General features: G+C 36.9%; 1 protein-coding gene across 10 annotated transcripts in view; it reads right to left on the bottom strand.

Annotated features, from left to right (window-relative positions):
- The window catches only part of MYO9B (myosin IXB), a 158,042-nt gene that overhangs the window by 67,853 nt on the left and 73,605 nt on the right, over positions 1-16,584 (bottom strand). For all 10 annotated transcript variants that reach the window (XM_007489758.3, XM_001369797.5, XM_007489754.3 and 7 more), the window contains exons 4-11: positions 5,738-5,800; positions 5,265-5,364; positions 4,892-4,992; positions 3,914-4,043; positions 2,747-2,836; positions 2,064-2,180; positions 1,639-1,773; positions 957-1,078 (exon numbers count right to left, since the gene is read on the bottom strand). In XM_007489758.3, the coding sequence (XP_007489820.1) occupies positions 957-1,078; positions 1,639-1,773; positions 2,064-2,180; positions 2,747-2,836; positions 3,914-4,043; positions 4,892-4,992; positions 5,265-5,364; positions 5,738-5,800 (858 nt within the window). The remainder of the gene's footprint in view (positions 1-956; positions 1,079-1,638; positions 1,774-2,063; positions 2,181-2,746; positions 2,837-3,913; positions 4,044-4,891; positions 4,993-5,264; positions 5,365-5,737; positions 5,801-16,584) is intronic.

Raw genomic sequence — 16,584 nt, forward strand, 5'->3', positions numbered from 1 at the left:
GATTTCTCTTAATATTAAGCTGAAAACTTACCTCTCCCACTTCTACTTGTCATTCAAAGTTCTGTCCTCTTAGGAGATAGTTATTAGGACCCTTCTTGGTCTTTTCTATTCTAAATATGCTTAGTTTCTTCAATCAATCCTTCCATGTTACTCAGAATTGAATATAGTACTCCAGATGTGGTCTGACCAGGGCTCCTTTCTCATTGAAGACAGCCTGGATGGCCTTAGCTTTTTTTTTGGTTGTCATTATACACTGTTGACTAATATTACATTGAACTTATAGCCCACTAAAATTTCCATGTCCCATGCATGTATTATGGTCTTTTCATGTTTGGATATTAGTGAAAACTATCATGTGCTGACAATAAATGAGTATAGCTCTGTATTAGGAAGCACTGAATATACAGAAGAGCAAGAACTCTAAAGACAGAAATTTTGGTTTCTTTTAATAAGCCATGATAGCCACTGACAGAATTACAAATCCTAATAATGTGATAGATATACTGTAAGGCACAAAAGATCAATACCTTCATTATGATTTGAATTATGCAGGTTAATTGGTTTCTAGGAAGCTTTATGAGAGTTTGAGAGAAAAGCTCTGGCTGAATAAGGCCCAAACTCAGCTGAGTGAGGAGGGAATCATCACCATGAAGACTCTCTGTGCTAAAGCATGGATAATTTATAATCTGCATTGGCTAAGGGAGAAAGAGACTGATAAAAATCTCTGAAATGCAGCTTAAATAGAGGCATGCAGTCTCTGGGCTTATAAGTATTAAATCTTCGCTGTGATCAAATGCTTTCTTAAAGAGTAACCCTCACTTAGCTCCAGAGTACAGTCAAAATAAAATCAATATAGTCTACATTTCTTGGAACTATAACAGTCAATCAACTTCTGCATTTTTCTTGACTTCTGATGACCAATCAGTCAATGCAGAACAAAAAGCATGAATACATACTTGCTTTCTTCATCCAGCAGATAGAAAAGGCCAGTAGGCTTCTTGCTAATCAAGTGAATACATCCCACATTATCTGTATAATCAATATTGTGCCAAGTGATTCCTTCACTCTGATATTCTTCCTATAGAATTAAAAAGTGCTTTATTAGCAAAAAACTAGAAGGACTCCATTGGCTATTATGGTAACATAAAATGAAGATGCAGTCAATCTTTATACAATCTAATATAACAACAAGATTTCTACATAGTTGCATAAACGTACCAGTTCCTCACTTAGATAGTCTCATCAGTGGAGAAAACAAAAGGCAAAAAGAAATCAAATATTAAAGAGGATACTTTTATCTTCCTTCAAAATAAATCTTTACAAAGGTGTTATCTGTGTTATTGAATACTGGCTAAAGTCTTAGTCATCTGTCCCCACTGAGAACTCAGTTACTCACAAATCTGAGCTAACAAAAGACTCTTAAAATGATATGTGTGCCAACAAGGCACCTGATGTTTTTCCCCAATAAAGCTGAATGGAATTTTGCCAAATATTCCTCTGGGTTGATATCACAAAGCATCATAGCCCGAGAGTAAAGGAGAATTCCAATTTTCAAGCTCTGCCACCAAGCAGGATCCCAGAGTTTAACTGTCTTTCTTCTTTTAGAAGTGATAAAGTTAAGAGAATTAAATTTCTTACCTGTTCTAGTTTGAAAATGTGTTGAATGAAGTAATACTGAAGTTGTTCATTTGCATAATTTATGCAGAATTGTTCAAAACTGTTTCTCTCAAAATCTTCAAACCCAAAGATGTCTAGCACCCCAATAGATAAGCACTGTCAGGTAAAGAAATATCTGTTTTTAAACAGTAACTTATAAAGTATTAGAGAAAATAGTCTCTGTCAGCTAATCAAGCCCCAGAGCCAAATTGTGTCTAGCCCTAAATAAGCCAAGCAATGAACTTATCTTATATACCAAGTAAATATTTCAAAATTTCTGATTCAATGGAGATATTTTGATTGTTTTCAGCACTTACAAAGTGAGCTGAGCTTAATAAACAGTGTCAGCACAAATCAGTTCAGCACTTGGGCAAAGAAATAAAAATTGTCAGTAGAAAACAACTCACTGTAACTGATTCTTCCATGTCCTTTTTATTAAGGAGAGCATGATTGATACGGAGAACAATCCAATCAAAAAGAGCACTATACAGTGATTTTGCCATTGAGTCCCGAGCTGTTATTGCCTGTTGATAAAAGCACAAGTCTTTCAGTGACAGTCAAACAAAAGGAAAGGAAAAGCGATTCCCTCCTGCAAACACACTGGCATGTGAGGTTTAAAAACAAAAGGAAAACAAAACAGGCATTTAGTCAACTAAAATACTGTCATGGGAAAAAGGACAGTAACAGCAGACATCCCTTATTACAAAACAATATCAACTAATATTTTATAGACATCATGTTATAATAATTATAATATGCCATTGTGGCAAATAATTATACTACGCCATTACATGTAGTTATGTTATATTTTGGGGGATCAACTATAGTCAAGCAATAAGAGGCAATGTATAAGTGAGCTCCATTAATGCTTTACTGTAGGACTTTTATTCTGAATGGTAAGAACTTTAAAATGAGAAGGGACCTTAGATATTGAGTCTAATCCTTTCACTATAGATTGGTTTGGAAGGATAGTCAGAGCAGTTTCAGCTTTTGCTGCTACTAAGCTGCCATCTTGGCTCTGACCCTAACTCTTTCACTATAGAAGAGTATGTTTCAAGGACCCTCTCATAAAGAAAGATAGTATACTTACCTCACTGAGACTGTAGGGAAGAATAAGTTTGTCATTGACTGTCACAGTTTTTCTCTTGGTCAGAACTTCCACTAAAATTTCTCGCTTTACCTATATGGTGGAAAAAAAAGAAAGAAAAGATAAAGTCTTTCAAATATTGTTCTCCCTTTAAAACTTTAAGACATACTTGGGCTTTGAAGTGGGAAAGCCTGGGTGCATGGGGTGACCAAAAGATGGCATTCCAAACTTCTGTGAGAAGAACATGCTAACTCCTGGCATAAGGGAATCTGGTAGTGGGTTGCTATGAAGAATGGTTCCTAGTTTTGCCGAAAAGTAATCATATTAATTTTCATGGAATCATGTATGACTAGGGCTAGAGTGCCTTACAGTTTTCTAAGTGCTTTTACATATACTATCTTATTCAATTAAACTGAAGGATTTATTGAAAACCTCCCCTAAGAAAGGCATTTTAGAAAAGTTGAATAAAGTTCAATCACAGACTTCAAAGAGGTCTGTCTAATTACTATATCTATAGGTTTGCAAAATGCCTTATAAATATTTTATTCTCAAAAACTCTGGGAGATAGGTGCTTTTTGATTTCTGTTTTATGTATGAGAAACCTGAAGCAGATAAGAGGTAAAGTGACTTGCTGAGGGTCACATGGCTATTAAGTATCCAAGGCTAGATTTGAACTCATCATTTTTCTGACTCCAAGTCCAGTAGGCTATCTACTATGCCACCTAATAGTCTAAACATACAAATGTCTACAGTACAAGGCAGAATATTCTAAGTACCAAAAATGAAGTATAAATCAAGTGCTATTGAGCTTTGGAAGAAAGATAGGTGAAATGGTTGGGAAGGAGTCATGAAAGAAAGTTGCATTTTACTTGAATCTGGAAAAAAAAAAAGGTAGGATTTCAGTAAAAGATAGGGATGGCAGGCCTGGTGTCAGGAGGATCTGGGTTCAAATTTGGACTCAGACACTTCCTAATGTGACCCTAAGCAGTCACTTAACTCTGTCTAGCTTTTGCTACTCTTCTGTCTTAGAACTGATACAAGGTAAGGGTTAAAAAAAGAAGTAAAAGAAGGCATCTATTGGCATATTCTGACTGGCTACACACAGAGAGTGATGAGCATCACTGAGTCCAAGATTTAGAGCACAAAAGCAATGAAAAAAGAAAGAAGTACCTTCAGAAGCTGTGAGAGTGTATCTAGTACCTCTGGGGGTCCCACTTCTAAACCTTCATCACGACCTGTAGCTCTCTTTTTGTAGGTGACGTTACCCAGGTATAAGATAGCTGACAGAACTGAAAAAATCCTTGTATATAAAAAAGAGAAAAATCTTTATTTTGAACATTTTAAATTCAAGCTCCAAGAAAAGGTTTCCAATAGAACTCTATATTAAAAATCCCTAATAACTTTTATTGAAAATTTTTAATGAGTGAATTGCAACTAAGCACAAGACAGTTAATAATATTCAATGCTTTTTTCTTACAATGTGACTAGAAATAAATTTATGCTTAAATAACTAGTCACAATGACTATTATGAACACTTAATATTAAGAATCTATATGCAGTAATATGATTAATATGACTCTTAATATTTAATAAATAAGAGGTATGGTATAATAGAGAACTAAGCCTGCAAGTCAGGAAGATGCAAGTTTCACATATGAGCTGCTATCTGATCCCAGGCAAGGTGCTCCCCCCCCACCCCTTTACCACACAACAACACTGCAGAGAAAGCAGCTGCAATATGCATTGGAGGAGGGAATTTCCTCACTCTTAAGCTCCTGACACTAATTAAATTATAGGTCTGGCAAAGAACAAATAATCTTTCATGTGTAGATGGCACCATACAACTACACAATACTTGACATCCATGATCTTGCTTGATCCTCTCAATGACCTTGGAAAGTAATTGGTATATAAAGTTTATTTCATTTCACAGCAAGAACATGGAGCTTTATAGAGATTACATTTCTGGTCTCTGGTTGCAGAGCTCAAGGCAGAGTTGGAACCTGCACCTGGATCTTCTGACTCCATACAAAGCTGAAACTTCCTCTTTGACACCATACAACCTCTCAGAATATTAATATAATAAAACAAAATTGGGGAGCTTGTGCCAATTTACCTGAATTACTTACAAAGGCCATCTGACTTACTGTTTCTTGGTCGCTGGAAGAAAGCCAACCATTTCCATGGCCTGTTTCAATCTTTCAAAATCATGTTTTAGATCTTCTCCATCTTCAATCTTCAAGTTATGCTGTAAAAGAAGGATACCAACTACTAACCATTTTTGGAGCTATAGAGCTGGCAGATGAGAATAATTTCTGCTGGAACTATAACATGGTGACTCTCCAAGCAACTAGGAATCAATGGGCTCCTTTATGTCATTTCCCTTGGCTCTCCTTGAAGCTTGTTTCAGAAGAGAAGAGGAAAAAGGCCTAGAAGCCTTTGACCTTCCAACAGTTCATAAACAGCCACCACAGAACAGAACAGAAATTACCTTGGTTGTCCCAGTTCTAAGCTGTTTACCTGGTTGAGGTAGAAGTAGTCTTCAGGTTGTTTGAGCTTAAATTCTTTGCGTTCTTCCTCATTGACTCCAAGTAACAAATAATAGAACACATGGTAATTTCTATGGGTCAAAATTGGGGAAAAAAAATACCAACTATGAGAATGTCAGTTATGCTTCAAAAACCTCCTAAGTGGGTGGGGAAAATACTAATTTAAAAAAATGTGTTTTCAGAGCTGAGTTTAGCAAGCATGATGTTTGGAAGTTTTTTCCTTTCCCACAAAAGCCTTGTTACTTCAGAAAGCTTTCCTAATAAGGAGAGAGATAGTTCTAGCTCACTATCTGTAACAGAACACAGAAGATTTGCAAAGAGCTCCATATGAAGACATATTCTGCTAAATTCTAAAACATTTGCTTTTTCCTGTTATAGGTATTAGCAGATCAACTCTATAGATATGAACTCTGTTCATATATCAATTAAGGACAATAGTCTTACCTTTCATCCTTTTCTTGAGAGACCAGGCGAGATTTTTCAAGCAGGTATTTTTCAACAACAGCCCTGATATAAAAAGAAATGTTGTTAAACATTTTCCATAGTAAACAGGATAACTTGTAATTACTAGAGAGTTACAAATGAACTTAATAATTTAAAATTTTTTCATATGATAATATTTTTTGGGAAGAGTTGGGGGGTGGGGAGACTCCCTGGAATGGAAGTTTCTTTATTAACTGGCAACTGTGCAATTTTTAGTTTTAGAGAACTGCCTGGAATTCCAAGAGTTAAAGTGATTTTCCTATTGTTGAGAAACTAGTGTGTTAATGACAGGTCTTGAACTAAGGTCTTTCTGATTCCAAAGTTAGACCCTAACCCACTAGCCCAGGCTGCCTCTCTCACTCTGATAAAATCCCTGTTTTTATTTTTAAACCTTTCATCTTACAATCAAAACAAGTATCAGTTCCAAGGCAGAAGAGCAAGAAGAGCTAGGCAATACTGGGGGGTTAAGTGATTTGCCTAGAGTCACACACAGCTAGGAAGTATCTTGAGGTCACATCTGAACCCAAATCCTTGTTTAAGTTTAAAGAATATGCCAGTATAGCCAATTGGGAAAAGTTGGGGAATAATATTTGAATTTTTCTTCATCTTTAGCCTATAACAGATGCTGGATATAAAAAGATATTCTCTGGTTGCTAAAAGTAGAACTCTGTATTCAAAAAGGGCAGAGACCAACCACACTCTTCAGCTATGATATAAAATTGTTTTGTTTTTTAAAGCTTTACCTTCCGTCTTGGAAGCAATACTGTGTATTGGTTCCAGGGCAGAAGGAGTGGTAATGGCTAGGCAATGGAGGTTAAGTGACTTGCCCAGGGTCACACAGCTAGGAAGTATCTGAGGCCAGATTTGAATCCTGGATCTCCCTTCTCTGGGCCTGATTCTCAAACCACTGAGCTACCTAGTTGCTCCCTATAAAACTGTTTTGAGTGAGAAATCATAAGATTCCTGGCAAAGAAGACAGTCTTTCAGATATGTAAAATTTGCAAAGATTAATTAGTCTTAGACTTGCTAAAGATTAAAATCTCCACAGTACTCACCAATTGATTTTAACATATTCATTGTTCAGGGTTGTCATTAATGCAAAGATTTAATAATAGTAAAACACTAAATCTAGTAGATTTTCAAGGGGATATACTCAAAGGAAAATATGGGTTCTTAATGAGATTTTATTCAGTATATTCTTGGCACTTTTATATTCAATTTGTAGAATGTTACTTTATATTGACTCTCCTCTCAGAAGGTTCTCATGTTTTACATGATTCTGATCACCATGTTGCTTTTCAGGCTTTCTTTATAGCACCTAAATCTAATCTTATTACCTATTTTTTCAATATTCTTTCTTAAATCACTTTATTTTAAAAATCCTTACCTTCTGGTTTAGAATACTAAGTATTGGTTCCAAGGCAGAAGAGCCAGTAAGGGCTAGACAAATGGCATTAAGTGACTTGCCCAGGGTCACCCAGCAAGGAAGTGTCTGAGGCCAAATTTGAGGAGTCTTGGCCTGAAATTATTTTAAACCTGAAGCTATTTCATTAAAATTCCCTCATGGTTAACGATGACCTCTTCTTGACTATGCCCACTTGACTTTACTCCACTTTCAACCTTTTGGATCTGTTTGCTTCCTCTTCTGTTTTTTTTTTTTAGCATTCTATCTAGCTCTTTTATCCACACCACAAATCAGAGGCTGATCTGCTTTTTTCCTCTTCTTTGTCAGGAGTTCTTAACCCATAGTCTGTGAACATGTTTTTTTCAAAAATATTTTGATAACTATTTCAGTATATTTGGCTTCCTTATAAAAATGTATTTTATTTATTTAAAAACACTGTTCTGAGAAGGGATCCATAGGCTTTACCAGATTGTCAAAGGGCTCCAAGACACAAGGTTAAGAATCTATGCTTTATGATCACTTTCTTAGGCATCTAATTTATTTTTTATGGATTTGATGGATCTCCAACACAAGAACTTCTAATTCTCCCTTTCCTAGTTGCCTACATGACCCTGAAATGACTAGAATATGCCACCAACCCCTAAAACTGTCACCTTAAAAACCAAGTCCTTCTAAAGTTTTCCTTTTTCTACTCTGTCAACAGACCACTACTTTCTTAGGTTGGCAACTGGAAAATTTGCATTTGACTCCTTTTTCACCTTCATCACCCTATGCTTTGTCAATGAGTCCTGTTACTTTTTCTTCAAACTCATTTCTAAGACTCTTCCTTTCCTCTCCATTTCCATAAAAACCAATCCAGTTCAGCCACTATTTCAGACCTAAATCATTACAAAGGTTGGACTAGATTAGAGATTTTGTTAAATATGCAGACTTCCCCACATTTCACCAAGTACTATCTAAATCAGATTAAAATCTAACTGGGAAGGGCAAGTGGATGGCTCAGTGGAAAGAGAGCCAAGCCCAGAGTCAGAAGATGCTGGGTTCAAATTTGGCTTCAGATACTGTCTAGCTGTGTGACCCTGGGCAAGTCACTTAACCCAAATGCCTAACTTGTACCACTCTTCTGTCTTGGGACTGATACTTAGTATTGATTCTAAGACAAAAGGTAAGGTTTAAAAAAAAATAATTGGAAAGTATTTAACAAAGTAAATAAAAATACAATAAAGCACAGATAACATTACATTTTAAAACAAAGTCAATATGCAGACTGTATGGTTTAGTGGTCCTTCTTTCTGAGTTTGACACCACTAGTCTAGATGACGGTAGGTATCTGAGCCTCTAGTCTGTTGTAGTTCTAATATATCATAATGTAGCTTCTGCTAATCTATCCTTATTTCCTTTCTTCCCTTACCTTCTGTCTTAGAATCAATACTTCATATTGGTTCCAAGGCAGAAGAGCAGTAAGGGAGAGACAATGGAAGTTAAGTGACTTGTCCAGTATCACACAGCTAGGAAGTATCTGAGGTCAGATTTGAACCTAGGATTTCCTGTGTTTGGGCCTGGCTCCCAATACGATAAATCACTACCTAATCTCACTAATACCATTTTCAGGCTACATTGTTGTTGTTTAATTGTTCAGTTGTGTCTTACTTCATGACCCTGTGGATCACAGCACACCAATGCTGTCCATAGCATTTTATGGGCAAAGATAATGGAATTGTTTGCAATTTCCTTCTCCAACTTATTTTACAGAGGAAGAACCAAGGCAAACAGGTTAAGTGTTTGAGGTCAAATTTGAACTTTGGTCTTCTTGACTCCAAGCCCAGTGTTCTATTCACCAAGCCCCGAGCTCCTTCTATTTTCATGTTATAACTTTGCTCAGGAACAAGGGTACCCTATTGCCTTTAGAAATAACAACAATACCACTTTGAATTTGCATAGCCTGTCCCATGCCCATGACCTCCTTAAAGACTTGCTTGGCTTGGTTGGAATTTTAACCCAGGTTCCCTGACACCCAAACTAACACTCCCTCCACTGAATCACATTCTCTTCTATTCTAGAGGAACACAAGGGCCTGAGTCCATTACAGAAACATGGAGGGCAATTCTGAAAGGCAGCCTTTAAAGAAACCTATTCCTCCTCCTTCTAGGTACAGCTCTCTAGATCCCCAATCCTAATGGGTCTCTACTCCTATTACCTCAAATCTATTTTGCATATTCCTTTACAAGCACACTTCTCTCATTGTAAGCTCCCCAGAGGCAGGGGCTTTTCTATTTCTGTTTTTATATCTCTAGCACTTGGCACATAGTGGATGCTTCAGAAATGCTTGTTTGCTTGAAAGAACCTTGGACAAGGTAGGAAGAGACAAGGGTTCTAGTGAAAATGCTATCATTACCTTGTTGGTAACCTCTGCTCAATAACCTAATTTCTATGGCCCTCAATTTCCTCATCTATAAAATGAGGGGGCTGGATTATATGATTTGGGCACTTCCAGCTCTAGAAATTTATGGCTTTATGATAAGAATTTTGAAGCAAGTCTTTAAGGAGGTCATGGGCATGGACTGGCCAGACACATAAATAGGGAACATTTCCCTAGCAGGGTGAATCTAAGTACTAGAAAGGTTGGGAAGTGGAAATCCACATTCCTTGGTGCAGGCTGTGGTTTGTTTGAGTCTGAGGAAACAAGTATAGAATAACCAAATCATCCAATTTTGGGTCATTCCCCTAATTTATTTGCAGGGTGTCTTCCTGGGAAGCATGAGCATCACTAATGCCTAGGCCCTCTTGTTCATTCTACTCAGGGACTTAGCAATATTCAATATCTCTACTTCTCTCACTGTAGAGACCAATAGAGTTTTAAACTTGTTTTTGTTTTTATATCCTTACCTTCTGTTTTAATATCAATTCTAAGCCAGAAGAGCACAGGGCTAGGCAATTGGCATTAAGTGACTTGTCCAGGGTCACATAGCTAGGAAGTATCTGAGGCCAGATTTGAATCCTGGACTTCCTATCTCTGGGCTTGGTGCTCAATCCACTGAGCTACCTATCTACCTATTAACTTGTTTTTAAAAAATTCTGATAACTATGTTTTAGAATAATTGGTTTTCTTTGTAACCATATATATTTTATTGATAAATTTTAAAACATTCTGAGTAGAGGTTCATGAACTTCACCAGACAACCTCTCCCTGGTATAAAAAAGAACTTGAATCACAAGGCACCCCACTGAGTTCCCTGTATGATCCTTACATGGTTTGATGACTATACATTTAAGAAATGCTTATTAAGCACTTTGTGCAAGGTGCCATGATAAACAGGGCATACAAGATGAAAAATGACAGCTCCTGTACTGTCCTTAAGGGGCACGTTAATTGACCCTTGTGTGCTCCTTGCCACATTAACACTCTAGACATAAGAGAAACTTGCTAGAAAACAATTGTTATTTATGAATATGAAAAAAAATCACATAAAAGCATTCAGTCAACTTTAAAACAAAGAAAAATCACATTAATCAAAGACTTCAGTGAAAATCTTAAAAGTTTTAAAAGATATGTAGATTAGAATTTATCTTTTTCTTATCTACAAAGAAAGGGTTTGCTAATAAAATTCTAAAGATGGTAGGCAGAATTTTAATTAAACAAATATACCATTAGCATTTCAACAATACCTCTCTGCCCATACCTGAATTCTTACTAATTTATCAAACAGGTCTCATTTTATCCCTAGAGCCAACATTCTTAAAATCAATTGTTACTACAAACTTAATAGTCAACAATCAAATAAACAGATAATTAAAGGAGAATATTTTTATTTCAATCTTCTTGGGTTTCATAAGGCATAACCAAATAAATTACAAATGGTAAACATGGAAACCTGTACAAAGTCTAAGAGACAAAGGGACATCTTTTGGTAGTGGATACAACTTATCAAAGCTGTTGTCTTACCTTTCTACAAGACAAGGAAAAGGCATTAAACAGTTCAGCTGCCATTTATTTTTGCTTTCATTTTTATTATTGGAGTTAAATTTGTATACTTTTTGCACAAGGAAAATCAATGCAGGTAGAATAAAAGAAATTATAAAATAGAAGGATATTAAAAGTCTCATTAAAATGTATATAAAATTGACACAAATATACAAGACCAAGAATCATTCCCCAAAAGATAAGAATACAGAGTATAATTTTCAAAAGAACTGAAAGCTATTGAAGACCATGTAGAAAAAGTTCCAAATGACTAATAATAAGAAATTAAGATTAAAATAATTTACCTCAAATCTTGAAAATTGGCAAAGATGATATAAATCTGGCCCCTCACTCTGCTTTCGCAGTTTCTTACATCTTATTCCCCTCTGAGTATTCTATGATCCAGTGACACTGCCCTCTATGTCTTCATTGTATTAGAAACTCCAGTCTCCTGACTGTGGGCATTCCACACCTGGAACTCTTTTAATTCTCATCTTTACCTCCTGACTTCCCTGGCCCTCTTCAAGTCTCAGCTAAAGTCCTACTTTCTCCAATAAGCTTTTCCCAGTTCTCCTTAATGTTAGTGCTTTCCATCTGAGATTATTTCCAATTTATCCTATATATTGTTTGTATATAGTGTATATAGTGATTGCCTCCTTGTTTAGACAGTGAGCTTCTTGAAAGTAGGAAGCGTTTTTTTTTTGTCTTCCTACTATCCCTAGCACTTAGTAGCACAGTGCTTAGCACAAAGTAGATACTTAAGATAGAAGAGCAGCAAGGGCTAGGCAATTGGGGTTAAGTTACTTGCCCATGGTCACACAGCTAGGAATTGTCTGAGGCCAGATTTGAGCCCAGGTTCTCCTGACTACAGGCCTGTCACTCTATCTACTGTGCTACTAGCTGCCCTTAAGATAACCATTCTTTTTTTTTTAAACCCCTACTTCCTGTCTTAAAATCAATACTAGGTATTGGTTCCAAGGCAGAAGAATGGTAAAGGTGTAGCAATTGGGGCTAAGTGATTTGTCCAGCCCAGATTTGAACCCAGACCTCTTGTCTGTAGGTCTGGCTCTAATCCCTGAGCCACCTAGCTGCCTCAACCCAACCATACTTAATAACTGACAATCATTTAACAAAAGTGACTAAGTTGTTCAAACTTTTTGTTCTAACAATTCTACTAATGGCATTTACCACAAGGAAGTAAAAAGTCAGAAATCAAGTTCTGTTATATACTAAAATTTTCATGCTTTTTTTGGTGGTAGCAAAGAATTAGGAGAAAAATGAATATCTATTGGTTGGGAACAACTAAGCAAATTACAACTGCAAGGAACTCAGAAACAGGAAGATTTATAAGAACTTAATGCAGAGTAAAAGCAGAACCATAAAAACTATTATACAATTACTACAACAATTTAAAAAAAGAACACTGAAAAAAAGCTGAAATGAAGAGCTTAAAACAATAATGACGACAACAATGCAAATAATGGCCTCTGGGAACAGATAATGAAATAATCTCCCTTGAAGAGCAGAATGTTGCATCCATTATCATATACAGCCATGGATTCAATCATTCTCACCTGTTTCTTTGTTACAATGGACAGTTTGGTTTAGGGATCAGGGGAGATATAGAAATGACAGTGATATAAAATTAAAAGGCATCGATAAACATATTAGTTTATTAAAAGAACGGGCCATAGTTAACTTAAACTTATTTGCCTTAAAAAAAACAAACAATGTTAGTAAACTAGCACATTAAGAGAAAGCTTAGTGTTTCACTAGATTTTAATAGCACCTTTCACAAAATCTCTCATGCTACTCTTATGAGAGTCTATTTTTTACAAGAGGCAGTAAGATGTAGGCTAGATGACAGTAAAATTAGATGGATTTGAAACTGGTTGAATGAACTGATTTAAAGAGTAGTCATTATTGGTTAGAATTCAACCAGAAATGTGGAATGCCCCTGGGATCTGTGCTACTTAACACTTTTATCAATGATTTGGATAAGGTACAGATAGCAAGTTTACCAAATGTGCAGGTAATAGGAAGCTGTAGCTTACAATGGAGAGCAGTAATAATCCAAATAATCTGACAGACTAAAAGACTCTGAAACACCAAAGTGGAAGGCAGCACTCCCATTGGGCCATAGCATGACCCAAAGGGTAATTCAATTTAAGGATGAGATAAGTGGCATCCTTGCTCTCTCTGCTATAAGTTATAACAAGGCTTGTCTTCAGTACAACTCTACCCCACTCCAACTCCTAGCCCTCAAGTAACTGGCTTCCTATGGCTATGCTGCCCTCCCCTTTTCCCTTTGATAACAGGGTGTTAGTCCTTCAAGGGTAGAATAAAATAGGGGTATAGCACATATATTCCCCATACTCATATCCTGCTCCTCAGATCTCTCCCTGTGGCTGTAGTAGGCACTCCATAGCACTGTGGTAGTAGCTGGTAAGGATTCTCCTTCCTCCTGACACCCCCCCCCCCCCCGCCCCCTTTCCTTTTTGGTATAACATAGTAAACTGCTGAAGATGAAAAGACTTGGATGAACTTTGATCCTCATCACAGATCTCATTTCAAGATCCTTCTCTTCCTAAGTCAACCCTCTTTCAAATTCTTTTGTTTCTTCTAAGGTCACCTAGCCTAGCAGGTTTTAAAGATAATGGTGACCTTCATTTTTTATTTTAATTGAAACTCTTCTAAAGACTTATTTGTAGAGGCCAAATGTGGCTTGATCAAAGGGCAAGAGAATGAATAATGCCTAGTGAGGTTGGAAAGATAGCTTGAAGCCAGGGTGTAAATGGCCTTAAAAGATAAACAGGAGTTTATATTTTACTCTAGGCTCAATAGGAAGCCACAAGAGGTGAACAGAGGAGTCACATGGTCCTTAGGGAAAATCAGTTCTGCAGCAATGAGGAATGAGGTGGGAAGAAACTCAAGGCAAAGAGACCAATCAGGAGGCTACCTTTGTAATCTCTGGGGAAAGGGGATGAAGGAGAAAAGGTGGTGGTTGTGTGAGTTGAGAGAAGGGCTGGATGTGAGAGGTGTTACAGAAGTAGAACTGGCAAGATTTGGTAACTGAATGGATTTTGGGGAGAGTGAATGAAGAGTCAAGGTTTCCAACTTAGGAGACTGGAAGAAGAATGATGCATTCGACAGAAATAGAAAAGTTTGAAAGAGGAGTGGGTTTGGTTTGGTAGAAAGCTAAGCTCTGTAATGGGCATGTTGAGATGATCTCAGATGTCTACGATGTCAGATATCTAGTTTGGTGTCCAATAGGCAGAATATAATTCAGGAAAGACTGGAGATGGACAAGATCTGGAAAGTCACTAGCACAGAGATGACATAACTACTTGGGGAAATGATGAAGTCAGAGTTAGTATAGAGAGAGAAGATTACAGAGCCTGGGATAAAACCTTGGGGAACACCTACAATTAGGGGACATGATCTGGATGATAAACCAGAAAAGCAGATTAAGGAGTTGTAAAAACAGGTAGGAGAAGCAGGGGAATAGTGTCACAAAATCCTAGAAGGAACAGAGTATCCATAAAGAGAGGGTTTTTAAGAGTATCAGGGAGAGGTCAATAAGTATCAGAAAAGACCATCAAATTTGGCAATAAAAGAGATCATTGTTAACTCTGGAGAAGGCTGTTTCAAGTTGAGAGATGAAATAAATGGTGGGGAGGGAAAGGAAAAGAAGGCAGGCAGGTGTCATGGCCTGATGAAACCCTGAGAAGTCTGAAAAGACTAGAGGTCTGTTTCAGAAGTGAAGCAAGGGGAGAAATGGAATGAGAGAAGGTTATGACCAAAGGAATTGACTAAGTTTTTTTTTTCCAATTAATTAATTAATTATTTGTTTTTTTTGGCTACAATACTCACTTTATTTCCCTCCCTTCCCTCCACCCACCCTTCCTGCAGTCGACACACAATTTCATTGGGTATTATTTGTGTCCTTGATCAGAACCTATTTCAATGATGTTGTTTGCACTAGGATGTTCATTTAGAGTCTATATCCCCAACAATATCCCTTCGACCCATGTATTCAAGCAGTTGTTTTTCTTTGGTGTTTTTACTCCTACAGTGTTTCTTCTGAATGTGGATAGTGGTTTTTCTCCTAGATTCCTCCAAGTTGTTCAGGATCACTGCATTGCCACTAATGGAGAAGTCCATTACATTCGACTGTACCAGTGTATCTGTCTCTGTGTACAATGTTCTCCTGGTTCTGCTCCTTTCACTCTGCATCAATTCCTGGAGGTTGTTCCAGTCCCCATGGAATTCCTCCACTTTATGATTCTTTTGAGCACAATAGTATTCCAACATATACCACAATTTGTTCAGCCATTCCCCAATTGAAGGGCATCCCTTCATTTTCCAATTTTTTGCCACCACAGAGAGTGCAGCCATGAATATTCTTGTACAAGTCTTTTCCCTTATTATCTCTTTGGGGTATAGACCCAGCAGTGCTATGGCTGGATCAAAGGGTACACAGTCTTTTAGCATCCTTTGGGTATAGTTTCAAATTGCCTTCCAGAATGGTTGGATCAATTCACAACTCCACCAGCAATGAATTAATGTCCCAACTTTGCTACACCCCCTCTAGCATTCATTACATTCCTTTGCTGACATGTTAGCCAATCTGCTAGGTGTGAGGTGATACCTCAGAGTTGTTTTGATTTGCATTTCTCTGATTATTAGAGATTTAGAGCACTTTTTCATGTGCTTATTAATAATTTTGATTTCTTTAACTGAAAATTGCCTATTCACGTCCCTTGCCCATTTATCAATTGGAGAATGGCTTGATTTTTTGTTCAATTGGTTTAGTTCTTTATAAATTTGAGTAATTAGACCTTTGTCAGAGGTTTTTATAATGAAGTTTCCCAATTTGTTGCTTCCCTTCTAATTTTGGATGCATTAGTTTTGTTTGCACAAAACCTTTTTAATTTGATGTAATCAAAATTATTGATTTTACATTTTGTGATTTTTTCTAGCTCTTGTTTGGTTTTAAAGTCTTTCCTTTCCCAAAGATCTGACATGTATACTATTCGGTGTTTGCCTAATTTGCTTATAGTTTCCTTCTTTATATTCAGGTCATTTACCCATTCTGAGTTTATCTTGGTGTAGGGTTTGAGATGTTGATCCAAACCTAATCTCTCCCATACTGTCTTCAAATTTTCCCAGCAATTTTTTATAAAATAGTGGGTTTTGGTTCCCAAAACTGGGATCTTTGGGCTTATCATAGACTGTCTTGCTGAGGTCACTTACCCCTAGTCTATTCCACTGATCCTCCTTTCTGTCTCTTAGCCAGTACCAAATTGTTTTGATGACTACTGCTTTATAGTATAGTTTGAGATCTGGGACTGCAAGTCCTCCTTCCTTTGCACTTTTTTTCATTATTTCCCTGGATATCCTTGATCTTTTGTTCTTCCAAATTAACTTTGTTATGGTTTT

The sequence above is a fragment of the Monodelphis domestica genome, chromosome 3 (assembly GCF_027887165.1).
Source record: "Monodelphis domestica isolate mMonDom1 chromosome 3, mMonDom1.pri, whole genome shotgun sequence".
Lineage (NCBI taxonomy): Eukaryota > Metazoa > Chordata > Mammalia > Didelphimorphia > Didelphidae > Monodelphis > Monodelphis domestica.